We start from the raw sequence: 25,118 nt of genomic DNA, 5'->3' as shown, positions 1-25,118 counted from the left end.
ATAGGAATAGATAGATTATTAGATTTCATGTTGTTGTTTTAGTTCTTACCCTAAAACTATATAGGGGAGAGGCGGGCTATATGCGCGTATTAAGGAAAGCCCTCATTTTCTCCCATATTCAAATAGATAGGAGTCTGAAAACTATATGCACATGAGCGGACATCTGTTTTCTATACGTAAGAGCAACTTTTCTGTTAAAATCTCTTACAGTTTTTGTGAAAATAATTTTATAATAAAAGAAGTCAAAATAGCCGATTTCCGAAACCGGCGGGCTAAATGCGCATATTTATGTTTTAAGCTATATTTCATTTACAATTGCAATATTTTGAAATTATTTAATTGAAAATTGTAGAAACGGATGCTAAGCATACGTCAAGGCTGAAATTATGGTGAAATTTTTTACATCACTAGTTCTTTTGCATGAAACATTGTTAAGTATGCCATATGGCCATATTTCAGGGTAATATTTTGTTCATATTGTGTTTTTATCGGATCAGTAGGAAGTTCTTCTTTTTTCGCTGTAAGATCGTGATTTGAGCGAAGATTTAATGTTTAAATGATAGAAAGTAAAAAATTTATAAGACTTATCTATTTTTCTTGATATAGGCATTTAACCTGCCTTGATGTGGGCATTCAAAACCTGTCTCTTATTCCAAAATCTTTTCATTTACAACTTTGCCAAAAGCTTCAATTTGTTGCATTTCCTATTTCCAGTTGAATAAGAAAGAAAAACCACTAAAATTGTTGTTCACAGAATCTGTACGCACAATAATTAAAGTTCAATATATTATAACAAAATTGACGAAAATCTTGTTTGAATTTTTAAATTTTTTTGGCTTTATATAACAATTTAATTTTTTCATGCCATGTGTTAAAAGCGTATTAGGGGGCATCCATAAATTACGTAACGCTCCTAGGGGAGGGGAGGGAGTAAGCTCGACCGTTACGAATTGTGACATAGGGGAGGGGGGAGGTATGCTCATCGTTACGTAACGATTTTTTTCCTTAAAAATTTTAGTTTACTTAATCGCAGCTATTTTGATGTCATGCCATTTTCGCAGAATGATAAACATACCAAAATCTGATTAAAATTTGTAGGCTTCAACATGATTGAAACTGGTTTGTATTCTTTCCCCTTCAAAGATTTTGAGATGGACTCCGGCATTGATTGAATATCCGAATTAAAAATCCGTGAAATAACCGTTGGAAAACCGAATATTAGCTTCATTTACTCCCAAGAACTCAGTTCAACCTTAAGACGGAAATTTTACTATTTTTTCTCAATTGATTTAAAAAAAAATGCAATTTTGATTATTCCGACGAATACTACTAAGTGGAATATATTTTGCATAACAAGTATACTCCTTTAACAAACTAAAGTAAACAAGGTAGATCATCATTAGTGAACAAGCACAGAGCAACTCGGATTAAGACAATCAATTTATTTTATCAAAAAGTTATCATCATTGAGTACTAAGAAGCGATTTGGATGGATATAAATTCCGTTTTGTAAATCGTTAAAACATTAGAAGAAAGGGGGGGGGGGGGGTAATTATCAGCGTTACGTAATTTTCAAAGGGGGGTACGTCCTAGCGTTACGATTTGTGACATACGGGGGGGAGGGGGTCAAAAAACTGCATTTTTTGCGTTAAGCGGGCCATAGACTACACAAATTGGCCTGTACAAATTCGATGATTCCGCGTCGATTGTTTGATCTATGCTCGCCCACACACTATACAAACATATTTCACGCGAACACAAATGATTGCTGGCGAAAACAGCAACAGCAACAAAAAAAACCATCTCCACCCCGGCTGGGAGAATGTTTTGTACAAAATATTTCGATCCCGACCGATTTTACTCCAACCGTTTGGGCGCTCATTCAAGCAGTGCCATACACTATGCAAATCGTGCTCACAGCGACAAAATTTCATCGAATTTCATCGCATTTGTACAAATGTTGTGTAGTCTGTGGCCCGCTTTACGTAATTTATGGATGCCGCCTTACCCTCAAACTGCACTGATTAGATATGATGAATCTCTAGCCATATCGTCAATCGGCTGTATGCGCATATTACCCAACATGCGCATTTAGGAACACTTCCCCCTATAATACAGATTGACCTAAGAGTAAAGGAGAAATTTCCTCATTATTTAGGACCAACCCAATTCAGCCTCCATGTGCCGGCTGAGTCTTGTGGATAGGAAATTATTAACGAAAATTTCTATTACGGTAATTGAACACGATTACCGTTTCAAAAATAGTAAGTCATTTGGACTTCTTCCGTGGGCACGGATTGAGGTATTAGAAATAGTATTTAGTTACGATTGACACTATTAGGCCTCCCGGTATACTACCGATGGATAACAGCAAAATATTTTTTTTTCCACAAAATTTGTGATTTAATCAAGGTGGGTATATGTTCAGGAGGTGTTCCCGAATAACAAATTCCCGATTCAGCCATTTTGGCTATGTAGGCTATGCAACTATACGGAACTCATGAAGTTTGTTTACCAACAAATCACAGAAAAGCTGAGCAAAAAATAAACAAACTCAATGAGAGCCCCGCTCACTTCTCGCCTACTTACTGTGAAAGTCGGAGAACCTAGTGTATCTAAGAACCTTGGATTTAATCACGATTTTTGTGAAAACTCCATGATAGGTATACCGAAATTATAAAAATTTATATTTAATATAAGATGATCGCTTCACAAATGCTCCCTTTTCTTTTGTACTGTTCCTCCATTATGCTACAGAGATACAACCCTGAAAATCGACGAACAAGTAAAAAATCGACCAAACACAACACCAAAACAATCGATCTTTGCTGCCGCTCGCAGTTAAAAAACATCTCAATGGTTGCATAAAAATCCAGCTCGCATTTCCCGTATACAGAAAACCGCGATTTGTGTTCACTAAAATGAACGCCCTACAAAGCTCGATTAGATTGGTGCGTTCCGATTCCGGGTAGCTATTGTCCATCTATAATAATTGACCTTTATTTTAGCTCCAGCTCACTCCCGGCAACAGCTTCCGCCGGTCGATTCACCTGACTGCAGCCTGCTCCAAATCACAATCGGGCCGGTACAAAATCACAACCCGCGGGGACCGGCCGCTAACCTACGAGATGGCCAACCCACCCCATCTGATTGGCCACCGCAAGGCTTGGAACTCGTGGAATACCTGTAAGTGCCTTTTTTTTTATAAAAAAACCACCCACATGTGGGACGACTTGAAAAAAAAAAATCCAAACGCGGATGTTTTCTCGTTCCAGCCAATCTGCAGGATGAACTGCGCCCATCGCAAACGATGCTGGAGGACGACTTCATTCGGCGCTTCATGACCGGCACCTGGCACGGGCTGGTCCTGTCCGAGGTGATCATCAAGCGGCAGCACAACCACGTCCGGGTCGCGGCCATCCTGAGGCGCGGCATCACGGCCCGCAAGATGTACTTCCTGATCGGTTACTGCGAGGAGCTGCTGGCCAACTGGCTGCAGTGTCCAGTGACGCTGGAGCTGCAAACCACCGACGACCGGAAGGACGTCATCTTTAAGTACATCTAGTCGCTAAGGTGAGGCGTGTTACGGATAAGGTTCCTCCTTCCTTATACGTTTGATTGTAGTATAATGATTTGAATTAACAACACAAACGATGGTATTAATCTTCCGAAAGCCGATTTTTCGTCTTCCGAGGGCGAGGAAGGGTGTGGTATGAGATTTTTTGAAGTTGAGGATTAAAAAACCATTTTTCATTATTAAAAGATGTAGGACTGTGAAAACTGCACTACGAAAAAAAAACTCTTGGAAAAGTTTTATTCTAGTAATCGCTTTTTATTAGTTTTGTTTCTGTTTTTTTCTTCGTTTCACTGAATGAGATATGTATTCATATAATCGAAAATTATTATTTGCTTGCGTGAAGGGATGGGTTTTCTTTTCGCAATAAAATCTCTTGCTTCAATCATATTTTAACTAGATACCAACTCATCGCGCGCTTGCTAGAAATTCGCATTCAATTCATTTACCTTGGAACCTTTTGACTTATTCGAAACGAAATAATATTTTCCATATTGTAAAATTGGTTTTCCGTTTTTATTTAAACATTTTCTGGCACAGTACGAAGGTTTTCTTTTGGCATTGAGGTTTTCTCTATTGGTTTCGGTCTACAGCCAACCTGATAATGATGGTTTATGAGGTTACTCTTTTAAAATTAGTGTAACCTTCATCCAAAAGTTGAATTATTCTTGGAAGGCTTTCAAAGTTTGCACCCGTTGAGTCTCATTTTTTGAACGATTCACCTAACTTTCAACAATCTCTTTATATTTTTACCAAAAGTCAAACAAATGTTAAGTTGTGTCAGTTTAAGAATTTCTCGGACACAAATGCCAAAACTTTGGTTAAATCTCCAAAAAAAAATGTTATATTGACGTTTCCGGACAAAGTAAAAGGATGATGATAAAATCTCGAATCGATTTCGCAAACTAGAGTGGTTTCCTATTCTTATGGGTAGTTATGGCACAAATTTCTTTCATTGCTGTTGGCTAATACATATAGGTGTTTGTTGATCCACATTCGCGCGCTGTTTAACTGTTAACTGTAACATTGTTTTTTTTTTCTTTGTTCATCTGTGCTAACACCTTGCGGGGTTTGTTAATTGTTTATTTGTTATTTTCTTTTTCTTTTGTTACTGTGTCTGTTGTGTTAGGTACTCTACTTCTGATTCATATTTGTTGGTTTTTTTATATTTTTTTTTAGTTATGCTCTAAATTGTTCTACTTATCTGGGTTTTCTTGTTTTAATAGAGTAAGGACTATATTTGGGCTAATATGACTCTCATACAATCGCGTCAAAGATTAAGTTTTTTTTTCTCTTTTGATGATTTTCGTTTTATTGAGTTTGAATTCGTTTTGTTAATTTTAAAAAAGTTTGATCGTATAGAAAAAAGTTTAAATCGTTTAAAAATAACATCTCTCGCTCGATTGGCGCCAAGTGAAGATCTCGATTTTGTTCAACCTAAAGCCAGTTTCCGTTTACTTTGTTTAACGTTCTTCTACCTGTATACATGTTAGTAATAGGAAAAAAATCCATACCATCTTATAGAAAATTTGGCACGCAAAAATACCGATACCAATCGTACAATTCACAATTAGGTAGCTATTTGGCACATTTTTTCATCATTTATGGTGCGATGGTACATTGCCTGTTACAAGACGAAATATGTATTAAAGATTTCGAATTTTGATTAAAACTTTGTACAACATCTAAACTTGACACGTTTTTAGTTCCAATGATTTTTTTTTGTATCATCTTCTTTTGTCAGATTGATGAAATTTGCTAGAAAAAAAGGAATAAACTAACAGATCAAACTCATCGAGTCAAATATTTGATTATTTTTTATTACTTATACTTGTATGGCTGTGTAGTTCCATTTTATTCGACTGCTGCTGTTTAATATCAACTTTTTTCTCTATTGGGTATTAATTTGTCATTACTTTTCTTCGCCCCGAAATCGTATATTTATCGCTGGGGGACGTGATTAAGGTTTTTCCTTTTTCGGATGACAATTTTTATCTCCTTTGTTTGTTTATAGTTTAATATGGAATCTAGTTATATCTGTCATAGTAATAAGCGTCATTGAGTTATTTTTTTTTATCAGTTTTTCACAACTGCGATTATTGGGAGGCGGCCCGCATCGTTTGTCAGCTTGATTCTTCGTATATTTTCAGAGGGCGAAAATGTAAGCGTATGTGTGTGCTTGCCTGTGTGAATCCCTGAAAAGTGGGCAATAAAGCAACAATTTTGAAATCCTTTACTTGTCACTTGGAGTTGAGATATTTCGATGAGTGGAGGAAGGGATAAAAAACAATTGGAACAAATTTAACAAAACTTTGAATGCAACAAAACTGCATACAATCTTAATTGAACAGAATAAAAAATTCGAGCTATTTCACATCAAACACTTGAATAAAATAAGAATACGAAAAACGCTCAAAAAAACAATTCCAGCTGCTACAGTTTGCTTTTTTACCTTTGAAATTGTTTGAATATTCTATTAATTTATCAAATACTCCATGGAATTCTTAAAACTCGAAAAAACTCGACTTTTTCGAAAATTTTGAAGGCGAAAGGGCGGGTTTGACAAAAGAATAATTTGGTATTTGTTCCGACCTAACAGATAAGTTTAAACACAAACACTTACATTTTGCAAGCTGCGGATGTTCTGGAATAGGTATTACGATTTTTTCAATTATTTTCATACATTCTATTTATTTTTTAAACTGTCGATTTCAAACCTAATACTTTTAATATTTATCTATTTTTGCCGTTGTTATAGTTTAACATTGCCTATTTTTTTGTTCATAATTTGGCCAGAATCAATCCGATTAGAACTATACACAGTATGGTTGCTTGGTTGTTTTTTATTTCATTTAAAAACTGTCACTTCATCAACTTTTCTGATGTAAGATTTATCCTTCGTTTTTTAAAGAGCAAGTTCACTAGTGTTGGGAAAAAGTGGTAAAAATTTTGACACTTACGGCACATTTTGAAAATTTTACCATGCAAAAACATTTTCAAGACCTGTGGCCTTCTAGTTTTTTTACAACACGTGTTGTATTTTCGCATGCTGTGAAGCAAAAATAGCAATATTTCTATCACATACGGCTGAAATAGATACAGTGTTGTAGAAAAATACAACGCCCCAAGATCTTGAAAACATTTTTGCATAATAAAATTTTCAAAATGTCAAAATTTCTACCACTTTTTCCCAACACCAGTGAACTTGCTCTAAGTAGTTTATCTCCATAAAATCCAATTTCAATAGTAATTCTTCTTCTTTGAATTTTTACAGTCAACTGGCTAACTTAGAATTTCTTTATTTTATTTATTTTTTAATAAAATTGCAAATCAATTTATATTTATGGTATCAAAAGAAAAAACAATAAAATTCCTTAAATCAGAGAAGAAAAAAACAGATTATCCTCGATCTTCCGAAATTTAACAACTGGGAATCATTCTAACAACACATTGAACATGTTCACCGATTGGCTTTGTAAAATGTTATTTGGGTACGTTGAGAAAGCGTCCGATGTCGCAAATTTTTCAAAAAAAGGACAGAAACCTTTGAATGTTCTTACCGACATAACCGGTTAATCTCCAGATAGTGCTTCTTTGGCGATTCGTCGACTACATATTCAGTACATGCCACTAGAGAAATAGATGTAGCCGAGAATTTTTACCCTAGAATTAATATTAAAAACATCGTTCAACCAACCGAGTAAGAAAAGTAAGAAAAAAGTTTTCGTTTCAATCGCAAAAAGTGTTGGTTAAATCGATATCATTCTCCCTTTTCATTTATCCATCATTGGTACTAGGTAATGCTACAATTGCTATTTTTCTGTTGTTGTTTGTCGTCTATATGGTACTGGTTTTTAGAATTATTCTTCTATGATTTGTGTTTGTGTGTGTGTGTTTGTGTGAGTGTATGTGTTCAATTTGTGTAATGTTCCTAAAGTTTTTTTTCTTTCCCTCTTTTAATTGCTAGTAGTTTGCCTTAATTGATTTATGTCATTCACCTGTAAGTTGTAGACAAAGTTACACCCGAATCGTCCGCTGTTTTTGTTTTTGGTTTTTTTAAGTTTTATTTTCTTACTACATTATGCCATGTTCCCGTCCGTAGGAACTTTTGCTCCTTCCCAACGTTCTATCATATTTTGCGGTTGTGTTGTTTGTTGGGCCAAATTTTCCACTGATGGTGACCACGTGGTGGCAGCGAGTTCTTTGCGGCCAAATTGCTTATTGCTTTTCTAATGAGCCTATACATATTTGTGTGAGTTACAATGAAGGGAGTGTCCTTACGATCATCAATCGAACTCCAAACCGCGCACGCCAAACTCCATTCCGTCCTCGTCGTCGTAGTCGAACAGCCCCATGGCCGCTAGATGATGATGGCCGTCCGCTTTCGGTGGTGGTTGACACGTGGTGATTGTCCCGCAGCCAACACGCTCCGGTGAGGCCCTTTGTTACACGATCACCTCCATCCGGTTGCCCTTGCGCTGGACCCGCGTTTGGCTGCTGTAGGGACTGTCCAGCATGCCGCCACATTTGAACGTAAACACTACCGTCTGCTGGGCGAAGTTGGCCTCGAATCTGGGTGTTGGGAGTAAAACGTGAAGTTAGATTTTGCAAGGAACATTCAGGATGACATATGTGTATGTATCTGCATATATACTCACTCGGTACTTATGACGATTTCCGGTGATTTGGCGGTGGCATTCTGGATGACCAGGAACAGCTTGGTGACGATCTCGATCGAGTGAGCGGATTGAAACACAAAGTCGCCCTTCTTTTTGCCGATCTCCGACTGAAAATGAGATATTTAGGAGTGTTGGTAAATTAGTGTGAGATCAGGTTCGTTGCAAAGAATGAAAGATTTGAAAAACTATGGATATTAAACATTTTTAGTACAGTGCCCGTCAATCGTTATGGTTGAGTTTGGTGTTGGTATTCCAATTTCTATTCATTTTTAATGTTCTTGCATCCGTCATTGAAGCTATTAAAACAGACACTAAATGATGCAAAAAAAGTAACAGTGTAGGCTGATCGAAGATTACATTACAGCGCTAGTCAATCGCTATAGCGCCTAGTCAATAAAGTATCTCAATAGCAAATTTGACGCCAATCTGATGTTGGTTTTGAGTTCTTCCGAACTCAGGCTCACGTCATCAGATGACCACGGGGTATATGAAAAGAAATTATTTTTGAAAACGTTTTCAATAAGGAAAGCGTTATATTTAGAGTAGAGGTGGGCAAAACGGCTCATTTCAGTGAGCGGCTCAGAGCCGTTCGCTCAATTCAATGAGCCGGTTCATTTGAACGGCTCAAAAATGAACCGTGTCACGCTGTTAACACTGGAGCCGTTCACATACCACGTGGTCAACCATAAGGGAAGGGGGTGGGGGGGGGGGGGGATGGTTTGGAAATTTCCATGTAGAGGGGGGTAGGAATTTGAGTCATGTCCACGTGGACATACTCACTCCATAAATATTTTTTAACATTGAATAGATATTATGAAATTGTAATTAATATTTTAAAATATCTAGCATTTTAATGAAAATTATAAATAACTTTTTTTTTAAAGTGCTAAATTCAAAGCAACATTACGTATTAAACTTTACTACGAATATAAACTCGGGATTAATGTTTAATGTTATAAAAAAACATGTTCAATTACACAGAAACATGTCCGCTGGAGTCCTCAATTTTCGTTCATTTATCTCTAGCACACTTTAGCAGCTTTCTCACATTATCTAAATTAAAGTTAAAATTACATTATAGGCTCACATTTTCGAGTGTCTGAATTTTGTTAATATTGTATACGATACGAATACGTATACGGAACACGCGATATGGCTGAAAAATCAAAGAATCCAGCGCATCCCTATTTTGTGTGTTGATCTGCTTTTGCTTCAAATTTGCAGCTTTTGGTTCTTTGCCCATCAAATCACAGGTAACATAGACTGAGGAGCGAAGAACAGCAGAAAGCCGTTCGATCGTTCTCTCGAACCGTCTCAAAGGAACCGTGCTGGGTGGTGGTTCAAAAAAGAGTCGAAAAACGGCTCGCAAAAGAACGGCTCAAAAAAGAACCGCTCAAAAAAGAACCGCTCAAAAAAGAACCGCTCAAAAAAGAACCGCTCAAAAAAGAACCGCTTAAAAAAGAACCGCGACTCGCTCAACTCTGGTTTACAATCTGAACGGCAAGAGCGGAGTATGGAGAGCCGTTCAATTTGATCAAATAAACGGCTCGGCTCGGATGCTCTGTTCGGTTTTTTTTTTCGAGCCGTCCTGTAGCTCTTTTTAAACCACCCTATGCATGCTTTTTAAATCCTATGCATGCGCGCACACTGGCTCGGCTTTCTTTCACACACTCGCACACGGCTCCGTCACTTCTTCAGGCACTACATGCATATATGCTCGACTGTCCATGCAATCATGCGCAAGTCTGAGCACAACATTCGATGACGATGATCTCTAGCTGACGATGATGATTTCGACTCTCTCCGTTCATGCTTCGTTCACAATATTACAGTGACACGCATGCTTAGGTCCTCCCTGGGAAGGTGACTTCGATTAGGGCAAATTGCGCCACACGCACACGAGTGATGAGGGGTTTGCCACAGTTGATCTGATCCAAGGCGACTCAGATGTTGAGCTGTCGTTGCAGCCTTGCAGGCGTTTTCTCAGTTGAGGACCTTTTCAAATCCACTGGTTCCCGTGCGGTGCTGCTTATGCTCTGACGACACCCAGCCTCAATTTCCACCTGGTTGTTAAGGACCATGTATTTATCTAGGCTGTTCAGGAAGTCTGATCTTCCCAGGATGCGACGTCGGTTCACCCTGTAATGCGGTGGATTCTGGCAAGACTCTCTTTACAGGTGAGCCGGAATTTGATGCTCCTCTGCCTATCGTGTCTAGGTCGTGATGGTTCCGATGCTTCCCGTGTTCGGTTAGATTGTTTCCGTCTTGATGAGGTTAGGCACACTGATGATGGTGTAATAAATTATTCTTGGCCAGGTTTGCAGTTCTGTCTGCAGGATCGGTTTCGATTTCGGAATCGGTCGGAGAGTGCTTCAGGTGATTCTTGCACGTTCTTTAGGAACACTGTAGCAAGAATTGTTGGAGTGATCTCCTGAACAGGAACTATATATAACCGAACAATTGTTTTTCACCAATTTTATCGCACATCAAGTAGCGGCACATATTTATACATCATTTGCATGAGTTGAACTTATAACCGGAAACGGACTTGATGGATGCAGTGACAGTTGAGAAGCTCGTGAGTGACGGTGAGTGTCGGTGATTCTTTGCGGTACAGCTGAACTTCGATTTTAGAAACTCTACACGAATGTTTCTTCTCACAACATGTTTGTTAATTTTAATCGAATCCAAGATGATGTAACAACTCCAATTTTATCCCGAAAGAAATTTTCGGGAATATTAACGAATTCCCGAAAATTTCGCTAATGTTGATTTATCCTCTTCTATTCTTGGTTTATCAGCTACTACTGTTTTGACAAAATTTTCCAAGTTTGGACCTCAAATACAGTTTTCTAAGAATTCGAATGCGGTTTCGCTTATGTTATAGACCTTCACTTATGTATATTCACTGATTCAACAAAATTTCCAATCAGTGGACCTCGAATACAGTTTGCAAGACTGTGCAATACAAGACTTATTAAGTTATCATAAGATTTGCTTGCTCTCACAACGATAGTGACAAAAAAAGCAAGATTAGATTTGGTTTCCATGCTGCGCAGTATGGTTAAAACTGATTTGGTTTACTGGCTGCTTTTAGTTTTATAATTAATCGAATTCTTGGTAGGTTTCTGCGCTTGGATTTTAGACTTCTTTGTTATCAATGATAGAAGTTGTTTCATGCAATCTGTTTTAAAATGCTGTGCTTCTTGGAGTGCTTAATTTAGGTTGAGCTGGCGTTTTAATTGAGTTAGTTGAGCTTTGTGCGTGGTGATAATAAATGCAAAAATTTAATTTGAGTGGCACTGTAGTTGAAAATTTGTTCTAGTCTGGTAATTTGAATGAGTTGTTAAGGCTGCTACCATAATTGATCAGGTTAAACCTGTTACAGGGTTGCTAGTAAAATTATGGAGCATATTTTCGTGGCGTTGAGCTTTTTGGTTAACGTGTTGCTGTGTACATAGCTGGTATATCAGTCCTCCTTGATGTCTTTGGCGTGATAAACTCCGGTTTTTCCGCTCTTTATGTCTTCTAATAAGTAGTTGTTGGAACCTTGTTTTTGTCGGACAATGCAGGGAATAAATTTGGGTCCTAGTTTCTTCGTACGATGATCTATTGATGAAGATTGCTCGAATGAACGTCTCCACACTACGTCTCCTTCAGCGAATTCTCGGTTGCGTGCCCGCAAGTCGTAACGTTGTTTGCTGGTTTCGTGAGCTTTCTTGATGCGACTCAGAACGAACTCCTGGATGTTCTTGATGACCTCAAGTCGCAATCCTTGAGCTTTTACTGGATCATCTACCGTGTTGAGATTCGCCATGGGGTAAGCTTCTGTAAAAAGGATGTGGTCCCTCCCGAAGTTGCAATAGTGTGGACTGCAGCCTAATGTGTCATGCTTGGTCGTGTTTATTGCACACACTATTTGTTGTAGGTGCTGGTCCCAGTCACGTTGGTCCACGTCTAATAGAGATCTTATACAGGTGACTAGGGTGCGATTCGTCCTTTCTGCAGCATTACACATGGGAGTGTAAAAAGCTGTCTTCATGTGTGTTACTCTGTATCTTCTCAGGAACGATTGGAAAACCTGCGACAAGAATTGGGATCCAGAGTCAGAAACGATGATTCTTGGGGTCGAGAAACGTAAAAACACGTAGTTTTCCAAAAAATTAACCATTTGCTGGGCGTTTGCAGATCGAAAGGGTTCCACAATTACGAATTTTGTAATCCAGTCGACCACGACGAGCAGTACGCTGAAACCTTTTCGAGATCTGGTCATGGGTCCAACCCAGTCTACCGAGATTAGCTCCCAGGGTAACTTTGCAGGTTTGGGGTTTCCTAATGTGGGTGTTAGGGTACAATTCGGTGCTTTAGAGGCTTTACATATTTCACAACTTCTAATATATTTCTTTATGTCTACTGACATGTTTGGCCAGTAATGGTCTCGTTGTATCTTCTGGAAGGTTCGTTCGTATCCCAAGTGTGCTGCCGTTGGTATGTCATGAAATCTTCGCATTATCTCCGGCCTCTCCGGTGCAGGAACGACTTTCTTCCAGCGATGTGCTCGGCCTCCAACCTCATTAACGATCGAACAATTTTTATACAAAAATCCTGCCACGATTCGGAAGTCTGGGAAGCTATCCTTGTCTGTGATGACTTTCTTCCACAGTTCATTGTACCATGAATCCATCGTGGAAGGCGTCGTCACCGCTGAGATTTCGTTTATCATTTCAATTCTGCTCAAACAATCTGGAACAATGTTTGCGCTTCCTTTTCTGTATTTTATATCAAATGAGTATGCGTTTAGCCTCAGGATCCATCGAGCCAGTAGTGGGGTAGGATTCTTCATAGTTTTTAAGTACAAAAGACTGGAGTGATCGCAGAAAACTGTGAAGTGGGTGCCTTCAAGATATCCTCTGAACTTTTCTATGGATCTTATGACGGCCAAGCATTCCCGTTGGGTTACAGAATACTTCCTTTCAGCGGGGGACAATTTCTGCGAAAAGTAGCACACGACTTGTTCTCCTTTGCTAGATTCCTGTGTAAGTACTGCACCTATGGCCATGTCACTAGCATCACAAGCAACTGAGAAGGGTTTTGAGTAATCTGGTGTCGTTAGCACAGGGGCTGAGGTTAGCTGATTCTTCAGAGTTTGGAAAGCTTTCTCACACTCTTCAGACCATTTAAATTTCGTTTTCGCCCGCGTAAGCTCTGTCAGAGGAACTGCTGTCTCCGAAAAGTTTCGTATGAAGCGTCGATACCATCCACATAAACCGATGAACCTTTGTACTTCTTTTTTGGTCGAGGGTGTCGGGAATTTGCTGATCGCATCAACTTTGGAGTCATCTACGTGCCAGCCTTTCTCATCAAGAACATACCCAAGATAATTAAGAGATTTTCTACAGAATATCGATTTCTCCGAGTTGATGGTTAATCCGGCTTTGCCTAATCTAAAAGCTATCTCCTTCAGATGAACCAGATGCTCTTGGAAGGTTTCTGTGGCGAGGATGAGGTCGTCAAGGTAAACGAAAACTCGTGGTTCTAAGTCGATGAAAATGTGGTTCATGACGCGGGAAAGTGCTTGACTTGCTGTGGATAATCCAAATGGTACAACTTTAAATTGATAGTGTCCGCGCTGTGGGATGGTAAAAGCTGTTTTTGGTCTGGATGATGGCTCTAGAGGTATTTGCCAGAAGGCAGATTCTAGATCTATAGACGAGAGAAATTTTGAACCACTCAGGTTGTTCATTATCGATGCAATGTGTGGGATAGGATAAGCTTCCTGGACGATTATTGAGTTCAATTTTCTGGCGTCAAGACAAAGCCTCATAGAACCATCTTTCTTTTTGACGGCCACTGTTGCGTTATTCCACGGGCAACACATTGCTTCCTCTATTACGTTTAATTGCAGCATACGATCAACCTCCTTGTTAAGGTCATCCAACACGAACTTCGCCATTGGATAGTATTTCTGTTTGAAGGGCGCGGCACTTCCGGTGTCAATTGTATGCTGATATATGTTTGTCAGACCTAGTCTTCCGGTGTTTTGCATTGTCGGAAACTTCGAGATTGTTTGTTTAAGATGCTGGATTTCAGTCGGAGTAAGAGAATCCACGATGTCCTTGTTAACGTTCGATGAAATTGTTACTCCACACACCATTGCCCGAATGCCAAACGCTTGCCAGAAATCCATGCCTAATATAAAGGATTTTGGCATGGATTCGATGAACAGAACCGGTAGTGTTTGTGTTTTGTTGTTGTATGCTATTGGTAGATATGCAAAGTAGGATACTTGATGAGGTGAGTTGTCAACCGTTCTTATTTCTCCTTCAACAGGATATTTTGTCAATCCGAGATCGTTTGAGATTTTTGTTAACTCCCCGCCAATCAATGAACACGTAGCTCCACTGTCAAGTAGCCCTCGAAGAGTTCGACCTAGGACGGTGACTTCTGCGTATGGACGGTTGTCCGTATTGATGGGGTTGATTAGAAGCGATGCAATTTCTCGAAAATGTGGTAATGTAGCGATGTTGGGGATCTTGTTTGAGTTGGAAGAGTTCTCCTTCCCCTCTAAAGGCTCTCCCTTTTCCCGTTTCCCGAAAAACTCTGTTGATTTTCTGGTGCTAGTTGCCTCCATCTTGCTTGACAACTCTGACAGTTCCTTGTAGTGCAACCCTTTCGGCCACAGGTGAAACAGAATACGAATGTTCTCGGGTTTTGGCACATGAGGTAGGTATGTCCTGGTGTTTCGCACTGCCAGCATGTGAGTGTTATCTTCGTTTTCTGACCATTTGTATTTGTCGAGTCCTCTGAGTATCTTGGGTTTCTGTTGAATGGTCCTTGCCTCAAGTGTAGAGCGTTGATGTTCTCAGTTATCGTCAGCATCTCTTCCTCTGCATTCATTGCTGTTTCTAGTTGCGTTAGTTCTCTTTCCTGATATTCTTCTCGTTCTAACTCCGATTCCTGTTCTATGACGTTGTTCTCTAACATATTGACTTGTTGTCGACCAATGTTTCGATATGGCAGTTGTTGAGCAGGCGAGTTGTTCCCGGTTATCCTAGTATTTTGAGGTTGGAATGGCTTGTTCCACGGTGGACGATACATTGCTGATGGGCGGTTCTTCATGGCATACGATCGGGATACTTCAAAGTCTTTACAGACTTTCACTAGTTGCTGCACCGTTGTGACCTGAGACGCTGCTGCTATTGGCACAAATTCGGTGTTAAGATGGGATTTTATGATGAACAGCTTCTCAGATTCTGGCATCGGAGGCTCGATGATTTCAAAAATTGATAACAAATCTCTGTAGAAAGATGTGAACGATTCGTTTGCTCCTTGGAATCTTAGGTACAAATCTTGTTTGAAAATCTCCGAATAATATGGTGGCAGAAATTCTTTTTTGATTTCCAATTTGAATGCTTCCCATGTGTGGATATAGCGATACGTCCTGGTGTACCACTCGAATGCACGACCTTTGAGCAGTTGCTTAACTGATCGCAGCAGCGTGGTGTCATCCATGCCTTCGGTTTCCGCGTACATTTTGATCTGGTTAAGAAATTCGCCTAGCTTCTGGATGTTGTTTTCTCCTCCGTACTCTTCTATTTTCCATCTATGTAGGGGTTGGGAAAATCTGCTTGGGTGACCATTTTCTGCCGTTCTGCTTTGTTGGGCAGCATGCGCGTTAAGCGGCGATGTTAATCCGTTAGCATACGGCTCAAAAGGTTCTCTCCTTACAGCATCGTGGGCGTAGTAATTTTGATATGTACCTTGCCTTTGGATCGAAATTTCATGCTCGAGCTGGAAACGTCTTTGCTTCTCTTCTTCCAAGCTTTGTTGAAGTTGTCCATACTGCACTTGTAATTGGGCAAACTGTTGTATTTGCTCTTGTTGCTGACGTATTAAATTTTGAAATTGTGCGTGTAAAGTTTGGTCCGCTTGCAGGGGATGTTGCGACGAATTCAAAGGTGCCGGTGTGGTCGGTTGTTGCTGTTGTGTCCACGGTTGACGATCCCATTGTTGCGGCTCTTGCAGTTGTTGAAATTGTTGTTGGATTAGTTCTTGTTGTTCTCGCTGCTGCGGGAGGTTTCCTTGCTGTTCCCGTTCCTGTTGATCCTGTAGCACTAGATTCCTTTGTTGCTCCGCTCGATCGTTGTTATGTTGCTGGCCCAGCAGTACATGTTGCTGCACCACCTCCTTTATGCTCGACTGCAAATTTGAATGTTTAAGTCTATCTAACGTTTCCTTCTCCGTGGGCAGGATATCCTGATCTCCTGGCCGCCCTCCTACGTTGGCAGGTTGTTGTTGTTGTTGTTGTAAGCAGTCTTCTATCCTAGTCAATGCTGCCTCTAGTTTTGAAATTGTTTTGTTAGCGTTCGCCGTTATCATTGAGTCAGTTATCAATGTCAAACGAAAGCGGTAATGCAGCAAACGTGAGCGATACTTTTTCAGGTCGGAATATAATTTTTGTCGAATAGCTGTTTCTACCAAGTGAACTATAGGTGATATTTTTGCTTGGCAGTTGTAGATATTATCTACATCTGACATCACATTCGTTGAAGATGTTGGGATGTTCTTCTCCTTGGCTTCTTTGTCGAGAATCGTTTTCAGGTTTTTAAGTTTCACTGATCGGTGTACAATTAAATTTGGCCTCACTCCACGCAGTGCCAGCTCAAAAGTAAGCTCATCATCTTCCAAGTGGTTGATGTCCATCATGTCACACAATTTTTCACTCACTTTGACTGTTGACAGAACTAGAACGTTATTTATGATTTCAACTAATGTGGGTTTATTTCGTTGGGCGCCAATGTTACTATTTTGCTAATATCGATCTTTGGCAGACCAATCACGCAATTGAAACTCGGAATCGACAAACTGATACTCGATGGCTATGTCAGAAAAGACTCAAATATGGCTCATATATTGGCTCAACCATAAGCTCAAATAAAGAAAATAGCACGTATTAAATTTGGTGATGTGATGCTAAGGGCATCCTATAATCACAAGAAGCATTACAGCAAAATATTGCATTATTGATATAAACTGTTTGGACTTAATATTAAGGTACAACTTATTACTAAGCACCTGTACTCCTTGGTACCGCTGCCAATAAATCAGCTCTCCCTGCTAGAAGTCGACGGGGCCCCGGTCTCGAACACTCGTCCAAACGGCAACGTGCTGTCCGCTTACACGTGTGAGCAAATCTAGGATGCGTGCAAATCCTATGCATGCGCGCACACTGGCTCGGCTTTCTTTCACACACTCGCACACGGCTCCGTCACTTCTTCAGGCACTACATGCATATATGCTCGACTGTCCATGCAATCATGCGCAAGTCTGAGCACAACATTCGATGACGATGATCTCTAGCTGACGATGATGATTTCGACTCTCTCCGTTCATGCTTCGTTCACAATATTACAGTGACACGCATGCTTAGGTCCTCCCTGGGAAGGTGACTTCGATTAGGGCAAATTGCGCCACACGCACACGAGTGATGAGGGGTTTGCCACAGTTGATCTGATCCAAGGCGACTCAGATGTTGAGCTGTCGTTGCAGCCTTGCAGGCGTTTTCTCAGTTGAGGACCTTTTCAAATCCACTGGTTCCCGTGCGGTGCTGCTTATGCTCTGACGACACCCAGCCTCAATTTCCACCTGGTTGTTAAGGACCATGTATTTATCTAGGCTGTTCAGGAAGTCTGATCTTCCCAGGATGCGACGTCGGTTCACCCTGTAATGCGGTGGATTCTGGCAAGACTCTCTTTACAGGTGAGCCGGAATTTGATGCTCCTCTGCCTATCGTGTCTAGGTCGTGATGGTTCCGATGCTTCCCGTGTTCGGTTAGATTGTTTCCGTCTTGATGAGGTTAGGCACACTGATGATGGTGTAATAAATTATTCTTGGCCAGGTTTGCAGTTCTGTCTGCAGGATCGGTTTCGATTTCGGAATCGGTCGGAGAGTGCTTCAGGTGATTCTTGCACGTTCTTTAGGAACACTGTAGCAAGAATTGTTGGAGTGATCTCCTGAACAGGAACTATATATAACCGAACAATTGTTTTTCACCAATTTTATCGCACATCAAGTAGCGGCACATATTTATACATCATTTGCATGAGTTGAACTTATAACCGGAAACGGACTTGATGGATGCAGTGACAGTTGAGAAGCTCGTGAGTGACGGTGAGTGTCGGTGATTCTTTGCGGTACAGCTGAACTTCGATTTTAGAAACTCTACACGAATGTTTCTTCTCACAACATGTTTGTTAATTTTAATCGAATCCAAGATGATGTAACACCACCACCCACTTCGGTTCTTTTGGTTCGGGAGAGCGAACGAACGGATTTCTGCTGTTCTCCGCTCTTCAATTTGTGTTGCTTGTTTGGTGATGGGAGAGCAACCAAGAGCTGTTGATTTGAACCGGCTCTTTTGGAAAGAACGAACGAACCGTGACTCGTTTGATTCGAAGAACGGACGGCTCTCCACTTTCCGCTCTTGCATATTGTAGCGGTTAAATATTTCAATCGGTGATGAGCGGCGGGTCACGGTTCATTTTTGAACCGCGGCTCTTTTTTTAAGAGCCACGGGTCGTTCGTTCTTTTTGAAGAACCGGTTCAAATGAGCGGCTCTTGAGCGCTCGCGCATCACTAATTTAGAGTAATTCGGGGGAATATGCATTTGTTAAAGGAATTGACTGAGTACGCGGAATACATAAGCTGAACACAGCTGAACACCCGAGTGCATTGCAACATGTGCTTCGTATTTCTTTCTTCTACTTATATTCTGCCAAAAATTTTACTTTTTATTGTAAAAACTATGAAAATATTAGATTTTTTACAGACGCCGTTAAAAGCAAACTTTGAAATCATTGGGTGTGAAACGCCCCAGTGTAGGCAAATGGTGCCACCATACATTGGATCAAAACGACTCAAAACCAACACAATATTCACAGTGAAAATAAATTAATTCTGTTATTTTATTCGGAAAAACTTGAAAAAAAAGAATTTTTTTACAAGTTTATCTACACATAAAAACAAGTGGTTTGTTAACATTTCTCAATGAAAAAAGGAATTTTATTGAAATTTTTGTCTTTATTTTGAACTGTGTCAGTTTTAAAGTAATTTTTTCTGCTGCTTTTGGCGACAAATTTAGCGAACCGATTCAATTTTCAGTGCACGTTATTCACTCAAATCCGACCGAAAGTTGTAATAATTATGCATCCTATGATAATTTAGGACTAAGCAAAGATGAAGATCGATTAATCGTTTCGATAGTTGGTCTGTATTCATGGAAAACTGCACTCCAAAACTTAGAATAAAACACGTGGTTTTGTTTACATCTTACCGAACAGCACCTTGAGAGGAGGGCGATTTGTCCTAAAATTGATGGGGGCATTTTGATTGGTTATATAAAATTTAATACCGTACCCTAGGCTGTAATGGGTCACGGCGACGGCGTGCATTACTGTGTTTATGGAAGTTGACGGTTTGGAAAGAGACTCTAAACTAACATAAACCTGAAAGGGCGGTTGCACGTAGCCTTATTCAATATGAGATCATAGAAAATAAATTAAAAGGTGGTTCATCAATATCGTATACTTTTTCTTTGATGATCCATGTTGATAAGGTGAATGGGAGTTGAACCACTTGCCCTCCCTTCCGTTGGACAACAACAGCATTGCGCAGTGGAAATATCACAATTAGCCCCTTTAAATGTTGATATTTCCGCTTTTCCACCATGCGCAAGTTAGATTAGAATAGACAGTATTGTAAATGAAAGATAACTGCCAAAATTAGATAGGCAATTTAATGGTACAAGAATTAGTTGGATGAGGATGTTAACAATTGGCACATGGTTAGGTATTCAATGTTCAATGTGCTACTAGGCAAGGTAAAGTAATAGGTAATTCTTCTCCCCAATGCTCTAGTAAATGTGCATTTGCGGTTTATGAATTTCGAAGACTTATTCTTAATTCAAGCATTTTACAAGAACTAGAGGCTAATTGGATCAAGATGCTGTTTCCTGTCAAGAATATTTTCTTTTCGTTTCAATACTTTTTAATAGATTTATTTATTTTTTGGTTAGGTGTGAAATTCAAATTAAGAAGTAAAAGATATATGATAGTCCAGAAAATAATATTGGAGATTTATAAATAGGAGTGTATTATTTCATCCGAAACAGATTAAGAAAAGTTGCTCTGAGAAGTTGTTAAGAGTTCGAGATTTTAGAAAAACTACATTGTCATTAGCAGTATGGTCCGGCTGTTAAGTTCGATTATTATGTCAATCATTTTATTTATTTTATTGTTTGTATAACGTAAAATTATTACAAAAGTTAAAGTGATAGACACCTTTAATTAGAAATTCTGTTTTATGATATCCAAGTTGTTAATGTAATTACAGACCAGCCGCGTATTTATTTTGAATCCCTAAAGAATCACACATTGGGAAATATCTTTAATTACCCAATCCATCTGATATAGTTCTTTCTCGTTTTAATACTTTTTGTTTTTATAGTTCGATCTATAGCTCGATTATGTCTGAAATTCAAATAAGGATGTAGATAAATAAGAACCTACTCGTCAAGAAAAATAATAACGGGGTTTTAAAAATTGACATTCATTTTAACCAAACCAAAGATTGAGGAAGGTTGTTTTGAGAAGTTGTTCAAAATAAGCAATGAGGTTTTAGAAGAACAGTATCGCCATTTGCATTATGGTTTATATCCTGTTGTTTTGATAAGTCAATGATAGTACAAAAGATATTGATCGTGCAATGAATAATTGTTTCTCTATTTTATTTTTTAATTTTCTAAAAAACTTGGTACAATTTTTACTTGTGTTTAGCGAAATTCTATTAGTTAATTGCTGCATTAAGAGATAGCTTCTTATCTAGATGTTTTGTTCTGAATTCGGGAAATATGTTTTATTAGTCAATTTATGTCAATCTCGAGTAAAAACGATCATAAATTCAAAGTTATTGAATCGAGTAAGGTTAGGTGACAGGTAGGGATAACTCAACTACGGTAAGATAGTGAACCCTTCTGACAATGATATCGAGACTTTGGCGTATGTTGTCATACTGTTACTGCTCGGTTGAATTGGAGGTTGGGTTAACTCGAAGCTCATGTAGGGCCCAATTGTCCCAGTCCGTCGAGCACTATCTTAACGCTTCCCTAAACTGGTGCTTCAGAACCCTTGGGCTCTGTTGCCGCTATCCTACTCTAAGCTATTCTACTCTCATGTAAATTTTCCTCTTCTGTCCCCCGATCTGTTTTTCCTTTCCGGGTCAGCCAGGTAGCTCATAAACCCATACAAAAAAAAAATTATGGGGGCATTTTGATCGGTTATATAAAATTTAATAAATCTTCCGTTTACAATAAAATAACAATTTACCACATTTTTTTCATCAATTGATAGCTCTAAATATTCGAGCTTTCAATTTGAACAACCAATAAAATCAATGGTAAGAATGTTTTCAGGGCGACTTGATTGACCTGATCAAGACGAAAAAAAACTAAAAAATGACTTCGGAAACTAAAAAAAATAAAATAAAATCAGATTTTTTTCAATGTCACTGAAAAGTCTAAAATTATATTGAAAAAAGTTAACAATTCTTAATGAATTTACAGAAACCAAAAATTTTAACGAATTTGTTATATGTGAGAAATCTACAAATGCAAATAGAAAACCAGCACATGTTCAACCAACATTTTTAAGAATTTACTTGAAATTGTGTTAAGATTAACATTTACAGAACATTTCATGGGAGAGTAATTTCTTAGGTAATTCAAAACGACTGATATTTAATTTTAATGATTTTTCTTTTAATCGCAGAGGTTGTAATTGAATAAAAACTGTTGGATTTTGTCTGGACACTTTTCTTGTAATTTACTTGTTAATATACTACATTTACAAGTAAGCTGCAAAAAATGTGTCCAGACAAAATCTAACTGTTTTTAATCAATCACGAAATCTGCGACAAAAAAAATATCATAAACCATATCATAAATTCCGTTGCAAATATTCATAAATGATTTAACACGACAATTTTTTGAAAAAATTAATAGATCCAAGAAAAACCTCAGAAAAATATCAGTAAACCTCTAAAAAGATACAGAAATGACTTAGTTATCGAAAATTTTAAATAGGTTTTGAAATCTTAAATTGATATCTACACTGCCGACCAAAAGTTTGGGATCACCCACTAAAGAACATGCCAATTTTGATCGTTCATATCTCAGCCGTCTTAAGACATATTGCAAATCTTCTGATCTCATTTGAAAGATAACGAACAATAGCTTTTTAGAGGTATTTTGGCCAGAAATAATATTTTAGTTTTGTACCTTAAACTTAACCTATATTTAGAACATTTTCAAAAAATCGCTCTCAATATTCAAAGCCCATTATCTCGGGATAGTGTGGACCAAATTTCAAAATTTGAGTTGCATAAGAATCCTTATTCTTTACTTCTAAAAACACAATAAAAAAATTTGTGCAAAAATTTAAAAATGTATTTTTAATTTATAAAATAGACAGTTAAGTTATCGTCCAAAAGTTTGGATCTCTTAAAAAGTAAATAGAATCAACTTTAAGGTCTTCTTCTAGAGTTTCAAATATTTTTTGAAAAAATATTGATAGCTACTTAGCGATAAATTGATTTCCGAAAACTGGTGTTTTTCTTGCGATTTAAAATACACCTAAGAGTGATTTTTTTAAAAATTGAGTTGAGAATTATATTTTAACAAATTCTAGCTTTAAAAGTCATAACACTCCAAATCTTGTGGTTAAACATGCTGTAAGAGTATAGAAAATATTTTATGGAATAATTTTATAAATCATACTTCTGTTTTTCTTGACAAGAATGTCAAAACCGTTGGTAAAGTGTCACAAAAAAATCAAAAAAATACTTGTTTTTTTTGGCGAAAAACCTTTTTTTTGTTTAAATGTAAATTTTCATCCAAACATTTTTGAAGTGTAAGCAAAACAAAACAATAATTTTCCTTACTGAATCTGAGCCATTCTCCCAATTTAGGTCGTATAAATTAAAAAAGGAAAGGAAAGAAAAGGAACCCGTCAAATAAATAATAAACGAATTAACTGATGAATAATGAGTAGATAAAGTTTAAAAAATAGGCTCGGTTGTAAGAAAATTATTAGAAAAATAGTGACTTTAGTGACCAAATTTCAAAAATAGTAACTTGTCAGTGACCAGCCTGAAAAAAGTGACAAAGTTACTAAAAAGTGACCAACTTCTAGCCCTGTGTTTTGAGAAATCATCTTGGTGTAAAAGCCTATTTCATTTGATCACTTTTTACAACTTAAGTGATGAATAGTCACAAAAAAAATTAATTTGACTGTTATTTGCGTCTTAATGAATATCTATAGACACTATAATTTCATATAGTCTGGCAAAGAGAATGACGGGAGCCAATCGAACTGTCATTTGCGCGGAGCCAATCGAGCATTCTATGATAATGTTCAAGCTCTTCATAACTCTCTCCCGTTGCGAAGTATAAAATAGTTTTTTATATTCGAAAATTTAATGCTATTTTTGTTAATTGAACTCTAAATCGATTTTGAAAAATATATCATGAGCTATTAAATAAAAAATAGTGAAAATTATGCTAAATAACTTTAGTTAATATGACTAAAAAGCCAACAAAGCTTTGTGAATCACAATACCTCAACCATGATTTTCAAATATTTAGAAAGTTTGCTCGATTGGCTCCCGCGAATGACAGTTCGATTGGCTCCCGTCATTCTCTTTGCCAGACTATATGAAATTATAGTGTCTATATGAATATCTGGTAATGATTTTTACTAAAATTACAAGGTATTCACACAAAACTTTCGGGGCTCCACTTAGCAAAAATTCGCTGTTACTTTCCGTTAGCAAAAATATTTTTTTAATGTTGAGTTAGCACTTTCTAATTTTGTCTTCCTTTTTGCTCAAGTTGAGTAAAAATAACCCATTTGCTACTAATTTTAGTATTTCCAGTAGCATGGACTCGAACTTTTAGTTTGTACATGAACCGCGTTTCGTTTGACAGAGGAATTTTATTTTTGTTTTCTTTTCGGGCGGTCGCGATTTCAGAACGTTTACGGGTCGCTTGCGTTTTATATTGCATTCCGTTTTCTCCTGGATGAAAGAACCTTCATCAGATAGAATGGGCGGCCGTGCACAATCGATGGGTTCCCTCCGAGCTGAATCGTGGTTTTGAGTGTTCCCGAGAAATCCTGTCGGAAGACGACGGGTGATCGCCCGCCCGGGATGACGATTTGGGTGAGTATTATTTCACCTTGCTGCTGCTGTCTATCGTTGACGCCCCTGACTCCACCTGCATATCCAGCTTGATTACCCCCAAAGCCACTCGTCCATGGCCACCACTAGCGAGTATAGGAAGAGGAAGCGGAACGGCCCCCAAGTTTTCTAAGGCAAACCACTGCAGGGTTTCCGGAAATCAGCCAGCTTCTCATGATTATCTGGGTAGTCAGACCAAAGGCCAAGCACAATTTTTTTCCCCTTCTGGTTGGTAGAAACCTGTTTGGAATGGCTGCACCGAAACCAACAACACAAAACCTTTATAAGTAAGTGCAAAGTGGACTGTAGGTAAAATTAGGAGAAAGCCGTTGTTCTGTATTCGTGTTGCATTCCGTGCTTAAAGGGTTACATGAAAATTACAACTTCTTTTTTTTTATATTTGATGTTTTCTTTGTTTTCAGGTTATAAAATTTTTCTGCCCCTGCTCGTGGCTCGTGCTCGTGCTCCTGTTCAAAAAATCATACTGATGTTCTGCCGATTCGATGGTCATTTGGCCCCGCTGGCTCTGTGATCCAGATTCAGACCGCTCTCACTCTGCCGTCTAGATCAATGGG

The 25,118-nt window shown here is 38.4% G+C and overlaps 3 protein-coding genes across 3 annotated transcripts in view; 1 reads left to right on the top strand and 2 right to left on the bottom strand.

Annotated features, from left to right (window-relative positions):
• Positions 1 to 2,822: 2,822 nt before the first annotated feature.
• On the top strand, positions 2,823 to 3,638 carry LOC129740032 (28S ribosomal protein S24, mitochondrial-like). Its single transcript, XM_055731614.1, has 3 exons — positions 2,823 to 2,951; positions 3,009 to 3,186; positions 3,276 to 3,638. The coding sequence occupies exons 1-3, from the start codon at positions 2,922 to 2,924 to the stop codon at positions 3,563 to 3,565; spliced, it is 498 nt and encodes a 165-aa protein (XP_055587589.1). The 5' UTR covers positions 2,823 to 2,921; the 3' UTR covers positions 3,566 to 3,638.
• A 173-nt stretch (positions 3,639 to 3,811) lies between these two features.
• The window catches only part of LOC129741529 (unconventional myosin-Ia-like), a 49,906-nt gene continuing 28,599 nt past the window's right edge, over positions 3,812 to 25,118 (bottom strand). The window contains exons 19-20 of the mRNA XM_055733273.1: positions 8,233 to 8,360; positions 3,812 to 8,146 (exon numbers count right to left, since the gene is read on the bottom strand). Of these exons, the coding sequence (XP_055589248.1) occupies positions 8,020 to 8,146; positions 8,233 to 8,360 (255 nt within the window). The 3' untranslated portion in view covers positions 3,812 to 8,019. The remainder of the gene's footprint in view (positions 8,147 to 8,232; positions 8,361 to 25,118) is intronic.
• LOC129741520 (uncharacterized) lies at positions 14,732 to 18,448 on the bottom strand. Its single transcript, XM_055733263.1, has one exon. It carries the CDS (start codon positions 16,957 to 16,959, stop codon positions 14,818 to 14,820), a length of 2,142 nt encoding a protein of 713 aa, XP_055589238.1. The 5' UTR covers positions 16,960 to 18,448; the 3' UTR covers positions 14,732 to 14,817.

This window comes from Uranotaenia lowii, chromosome 1 (genome assembly GCF_029784155.1).
Source record: "Uranotaenia lowii strain MFRU-FL chromosome 1, ASM2978415v1, whole genome shotgun sequence".
Taxonomy (NCBI): domain Eukaryota; kingdom Metazoa; phylum Arthropoda; class Insecta; order Diptera; family Culicidae; genus Uranotaenia; species Uranotaenia lowii.
The sequence above is the reverse complement of the archived record's forward strand: the minus strand, read 5'-3'. Positions and strand labels throughout refer to the sequence as shown.

Coding starts and splice junctions, on each gene's coding strand:
- LOC129740032 (XM_055731614.1), top strand. CDS start 2,922: ATGAACGCCCTACAAAGCTCGATTAGATTG. Junction 2,952..3,008: donor TACAAAGCTCGATTAGATTG/GTGCGTTCCGAT, acceptor CCTTTATTTTAG/CTCCAGCTCACTCCCGGCAA. Junction 3,187..3,275: donor TTGGAACTCGTGGAATACCT/GTAAGTGCCTTT, acceptor TTCTCGTTCCAG/CCAATCTGCAGGATGAACTG.
- LOC129741520 (XM_055733263.1), bottom strand. CDS start 16,959: ATGATGGACATCAACCACTTGGAAGATGATGAGCTTACTTTTGAGCTG.